The 6,351-nt window shown below is 40.8% G+C and overlaps 1 protein-coding gene across 1 annotated transcript; it reads left to right on the top strand.

Annotated features, from left to right (window-relative positions):
- The first annotated feature begins 403 nt into the window (after positions 1-403).
- On the top strand, positions 404-1,593 carry LOC311266305 (uncharacterized protein). Its single transcript, XM_084368596.1, has 2 exons — positions 404-890; positions 1,007-1,593. Exons 1-2 carry the CDS (start codon positions 461-463, stop codon positions 1,150-1,152), a joined length of 576 nt encoding a protein of 191 aa, XP_084224722.1. The 5' UTR covers positions 404-460; the 3' UTR covers positions 1,153-1,593.
- The last annotated feature ends 4,758 nt before the right edge of the window (positions 1,594-6,351 follow it).

Below are 6,351 nucleotides of genomic sequence, written 5' to 3'. Positions count from 1 at the left end.
ACGCAATCTTACATGTTAAATTTATGTTTACAAGAGCATTTTATCAAAAACGGGCACATATTTTTTTCAAACTCAGGCACTTTTCATTATTTTCTCAAGTGAGTTTGAAGGTGCACTGTTTACAATGGCAGGCCAGTTTTGTTTACAATAAAAGCATTAAAATAAAAGCAATACTTTTAATAATTTCTTTTTATTTAAATAATTTCATTTGTAGTTTGTTTTTGAGAAGGAAAACAAAACATTTGGTTTTCTTTGTTGTGAAAAAATCAGAGATTCAATTTTTGGGCATATCGCCCAGCGCTAGTAACAGTCATAATAATGACGAATGTGCACATGGAAAGAAAGAAGTGCTGAACACATCATGTTGTTTGTCCCCATATAACATATGATGACATGACATGATGAGTGTGTTTGATGTGCAGGTGAATCCAGTCTATGTGTTGGACTTTGTGCTGTATTGATGAGTAGTTTAGTGATCAGAGTCCATGTAGTTTCCAGGATCACACTGAATGCAGTGCAGTGCTGTAAGCTGCTGTTGACTGTGTCAATGTGTGTCTGTGCTGCTTGTTGCTGCTGTCAAACTTCAGATGAGCAGGTAGTGAAGCCCGTGGTGAGCGTGTACCCAGCAGCATCCAGAGCCCACCTGGAGGGGAACAGCTCCCTGCTGTGTGTGGCCTCAGCCATGTTTCCTCCTCTGGTCCGGTTCTCCTGGAACAGACGAAAGGAGAATGAGGAGGAGTGGCTCCCTGCTGAGGGAGAGCAGCTGGAGCTCAGAGAGTCGGGACGCACCGCCGCCATCTTGCTGGTTGACGGGGACGCTCTCTACACGTATAAATACCGCTGCTCCGTCCAGCACGAGGGGGGCACAGTGGAGGCCCAAACAGAACAAGGTAATGAAGGCTTGGTGACTGTGTTCAGCAGTGATTCAGCTTCATGTGGAGACGCTGTCAAAGAGAGCAGAGGAGCAGAGGACTGACATTTCTTTTGGCCTCCTCTTCTGTTTCAGAGGTTCCAGCTCTTGGACCATCAACTCCGCCACGAGCTCTGGGGCCGTCTCAGTACCAGGTGAAGCTACTCTGTGTGCTCTACACAGTGCTGATAGTGAAGAGTCTGGTGTACTGCTGTGGACTCTCTCTGCTGATGATCCTCTGAAACAAGGGACCGTCCACCAACTGCACACATGCTGACTGACTGTTTTCTGCTCGCCTTTTCTCACCATCAGATCTCATCAGTTCATCTCATTGATCACTTTGATCAGCAGTCACAAATGTTTATTTTCATGTTTTGTGTTGGGTTGTAAAATGTGTCTTTTCATACACAGGTTAGATACAGTCATCCTACATATATAAATACATATATACACATATATATCTGCAGTGACTCAGTGTAAATTCTGTGGTATAGTGTTATTTTCATCCTCCAGTTTATTTCCACTTTGAATTGTGACTTGTATAATAATAGAAGATGAAGCTGAATCATTAGCTGTCTGCTAGATATTTGATCGTTTTAGTATTTTTCTCTCCTTGTCTTTCTTTTTAATACATTATGCAGAGTGTGGCAGCTTTGTTAAACTCTCTCAGTGTAACATTCTCAATAAAGTGAAAAATCACAGTGTGTTTTAGAAACAGCCTTGTTTTTATGGATTTCAGTTTGGCTTCAGAGCAACAGTCAGAAACAGAATCAACTTCATGGGCCACGTATGTTGACACCTACAAGTCATTTGACTCTGGTTGTAAGTAGCTCTCAATATACTTTCACACAGCAGCAAGAACAAATGTACAGGAAGATGTGAATATTAGCATACAGCTAAACAAGGACAACAAAGCTAAAGAAAGAGAAGCAAACAGAAACATATAGCTATTATATACAAGTCAGTAGGTGAGGCTGTGCCACCAGGTTCAGTGCTGAGCCCCTTTTATAATTGTGTCAGTGTGGATGTAAAGCTCTACGCTGATGACACTGTTGTTTACACACATGAACAAACAGCAGAGCGAGCTGCTTTGAAGCTACAGCTGCTATAAAATGATCACACAGCAGCTTCATCAGTCTGCCTCCAGTTTGAATGTTGGCTAAAAGATGGCTGTATTTGTTTATAATCAACCAATAAAATATCAACCAATAAAATATAATTTAGTTTTACAGCTTTTACATCACAATCATTCAGCGTATTTTGACGGCAGTCACACACCATCACACAATACATGAGTGAAGTTGTGTTTGTAAGTCAGAGGAAAACAACCATGAAGCTTAAAAACAGACTTCATGCCACAATAATATGTCACATAAGATGCGGTGTGAGTGAAGCACAGACAGCTGCACTGATACAAACTGAAGCTAGAAGGTGACTGACAGGAGATCAGTGGCTCAGTGGGGTTAACCAGGTGAACTGACCACTGACTGAGACGGACACTCGACTCTGACGGCTCTGACAGCAGCTTTCTGATCAGCTGGAACCTCATTACGAGACCTGAGGTGAACAAACATGGACGCTCCACTTCTGCCTCATGAACACAAACAGATGTTTTTATTGAAACAACAAGATGACTTGTTTGTCTCTGTGGTTTGTGTTTCTGTCTGAGTGGTTTGTGTTCTGTCGCTCTGATCGATGAGAACAGATGAACGACATGTTTCTGTAAATGTTGCAGTCGTGGAGTCGCTGCTTCAAATCCTCTCGTGGTCATTAAACACTTTGAGGGTGAAAAGTTTGAATTTGTCTGAAATTGTATTTTTTACAGAGGAGAAATTTATGAGATGATGGAAGATTTCAGAAACACCAACATTTAACAACTGTTTCTTTCTTTAGCTGCAAAAACAGTTTAACATGAGAAAAATTATTATAATTATTAATCATGATGTACAAATCATGTATTATCATATATTATTGACATATTACTACACATTATTATATATATATATCAACAGTTTGATTGAATTGTGTTTAAGTAGTAATTTAATAATCAAATTGAGTGAAATATGAAAACATGAACCTTTACACACACTGACTAATATACAGTAAATGTGGACTTTGTTCTTTGTTAATGTCTCTTTTATTTTAGCTGAAAATTAAACTTTTTTTTTTCTCCATTCTTTAAAATAAGCTGAAGGATGTTTCATGTACACCGGATGTTTATGTAGTTTTCTATGTATAGCACATGTTTTCATGTGTTTGCTGTTGTATTCACTAAATATTTAAAAAGATATTTACTTTTTGCATATGTGCCTTTTCTGTGAATGATTAATCTATTATCAGTATTATCTGTATGATGGTGTGTCCGTCTCCCAGGTGAATAAGACAGGTGAAAGCTGAGACAGTGAGTACTGAGCGCTGAAACTCAAACTGAAGTCCCTGTAATTATTCTTTAACTGGAGTCCGTGGTTGTAACTGTCATTGTGTTGTTCATGTGAACAAGTGCAGCTAACGGTGAGAAGGCTGCAGAGCAGAAACCCACACAGCCCGTCTGCTGCAGGAAGGAAGTGCTGGTTGGCTCTCAACAGTTTTTGATGAGTCCTAATAACCACTGAGAACAGATTCACATCTGCTGCTGTACACACTCATCAACTCCTCTCCCTCTCTGGTCTGGTTTGTCTTTTCTCTTGTTGTCTGGAAGCCTTTTTTCCACTGAGCCCTCCACCCACACAAAGTTGAACTGAGCCCAGAGACCAACAGTGACCCCCCACCTAGAGCTCACTTCCATGAATATAATCAAGCACTATAGCTAGATTGAAGTATTATTGATTATTGATCAATTTGTTAACATTAATAAATTCTATTAAATTGTACAGAGCAGTTTCTGTGATTATTTTATGCATGTTTTGTGGAAACTGCTGTTCGTGTCAGTGCTGATTAATTTTCTTCACGGTTCCTTTAATTCTAAATATTTTACATATATGTATATTTAAAGTGAAACCTTCTTTTGAGATTGTTTTTGGTTTGGTTATTGGTCCCTGATTCCAGGGTCGTGCCCTGTTTAAATGATTTGATTATTAAATTTGATTAATTTAATTAAAATAATTATACCTGCCTTACCACCAAATCAAACAATGGTGCCCCGTGTGAGGCAATTGTAAAGAAATTGCTGCTGGTGCTGACATTAACATCACAGAGAAACACCACCACCCTGTGGTCAGTCACAGGAAGTGCAGGGACATCCATGTGATGCAGATGACGGTTGCCATGACGACATGATCATGCTCCGACCTCTTATTTACAAATCCACAGTGACATCTAGTGGATAAAAAACACACAGCAGTAAATGAGGAGTATTACTGGCAATATTGTTGTGACTACTTCTAAAAATACTTCAAATACTATTTCTACTGCAACTATATTATGAACTATATTATTACTATATTATTCTGCTGCTGCCTGTTACAGTAGATGGTGTCATATGACTCTTACATGTACTATACTAACTATAACTATAGAAGTGTAACTAACCACAGCACTGTGTCACTTCACTTGAAACAGTACTGCAGTATTAGTTGAAGTACATCTCTGCTGGTGGGTACTGTGTGTATTTGTACTGCTTGTCTTGTAAATTGGAGTTGAATTGCTCTTCTACAGTTTCTATTTTGATTTGTGTTGTTATTTGACAGTTTTGACAGACAGAGACAAATGATGTGGTCCTGCTGAGAGTTTCATCACATCAGAAAACACTTGACACTATGTGTCGTTTTAAAGCTCACTTACAAACCACACATTTTCTCTTTTCATGCGGACGACTTTTTGGCCCCGACCTCTGCCTGAATACCACCTGTTTCACATCCAAGGAGGCTTTTTACAGGCAGAAGCACAGCTGTGGTGGCTTCACCAGTGTCTCCCATTGTGGCTGAGCTCTACATGGAGGAAGTAGAGAGCAGAGCCCTGAGCTCCTTCCAGGGAACAGCACCAGAACCACTGCTTCACATATGAGGAGCACAGCTGGACTTCAACTCTTCTGAAGCCTCCGCTGGCTTCGTCTTTACAAACTAACCCTCTGAACTTTATCTGACGTTCTGCTGGAGATCCCAAAGTTTACAAAAACACCAAATATGTCAGGCTGGATTTTGGGGAAATGTGTGTAAAATGATGCAGCAGACATGTTGAAATGTCCCATTTGATGGAGTCTTGGCTTTGAATCTTTCACTCAGTGAAACATCATGTAGCTTTAATGAAGAGACTGAACAACAGGAGACACAATAAAGATGTGACACTGTGTGTGGAAAAGGTTTGATGTGTCATAGAAATGAAATGATTGAGTGAAATGACAGAAATGTAAGGGGACGTTTAAGGCTTCAAATCACAGTGGAGGAGTTTTGTGGATTTGTACTTTAGTCTTTTCATCACAGCTGTTCAACAACAGATAACAGTCTGTGCTACTAAATTCACCACCAACCTGAATGTGTTTGTGCTCACATCAATGCTTCAGCCGAGCCGTCGATCGGCAGCGGCGGCCTTATCTGTGCGCCGCAGGGGCTGATGGGAGCTCTGAGGACCTGTTAGAAACCACGTGGCCCTCGTCTGATCTGGCAGCTCGTCCTCGTTTGGCCTCAGCTGCGTCAGAGCGCCACTTCTCCCCAGGTTCACCAGAGGAAACACCACTGCACAACATGCTTCTCCTCCCAGCTGCTGCTCTGTGCTGTCTGTGTTCAGGTGAGTGTTTCCAGCCAATCAGGAGCCAACAAAGTCCACCTGGAACAAGCACTGTCACACTGACCTTCATCTATCTGTCTGCTTCTCTACAGCGCTGGTTGCCATGGCAGCACAGCTGATTCAGGACGATTTAACACTGACCAGGAGAGTTGATGGAGACGTCTCCTTCAGCTGTCGAACTGACCAGTGTGACAACAATAATTATTTATACTGGCTCGAGAAGAAAGACACAGAAACATTCAGATTGATTCTGGTTATTGACAAGAGCAATTGTAACATAGCTGAGAGGTTCGTTCATCCTCAGATCAATGATTTCTCAGCTGTGAATGAAACGAACGGCTGTGAGTTGAAGATCCAGAAAGTTAAACTCCTTCATTCAGCCACCTACTACTGCTCCTGTGAGAAGAAAGTTACCCACAGTGAGAAATGATCCGAGCAGCCTGAACAAAAACCAACAGATGAACAGACGTCAAACAGTGTTTGTGACAGGAAGAGAGCAGTAAACCACAGCCCAGGTTCACATATTTCACCTCCATCTCAGCCACAGTCACAAACACACTGAACTGAGGGATTTATTTCATATTATATTTATTTATATTCTGATCAGATATTCCAGCAGGTTTATTGTTGTTTCACACAGTGAGGAAAAAGGACACAAACACAAACACAATGATAAAATAAAGAGGAAAATAATTCAATGACAAACTCAAACATAATCC

The sequence above is a fragment of the Pagrus pagrus genome (genome assembly GCF_965226575.1).
Source record: "Pagrus pagrus genome assembly, chromosome: 12".
In the NCBI taxonomy this organism is placed as follows: Eukaryota; Metazoa; Chordata; class Actinopteri; order Spariformes; family Sparidae; genus Pagrus; species Pagrus pagrus.
The sequence above is the reverse complement of the archived record's forward strand: the minus strand, read 5'-3'. Positions and strand labels throughout refer to the sequence as shown.

Bases quoted from the DNA above. Each gene is read 5' to 3' on its own strand.
- LOC311266305 (XM_084368596.1), top strand. From the start codon at position 461: ATGAGTAGTTTAGTGATCAGAGTCCATGTAGTTTCCAGGATCACACTG. The intron at 891-1,006 runs GTAATGAAGGCT...CTTCTGTTTCAG, and splicing joins GGAGGCCCAAACAGAACAAG to AGGTTCCAGCTCTTGGACCA.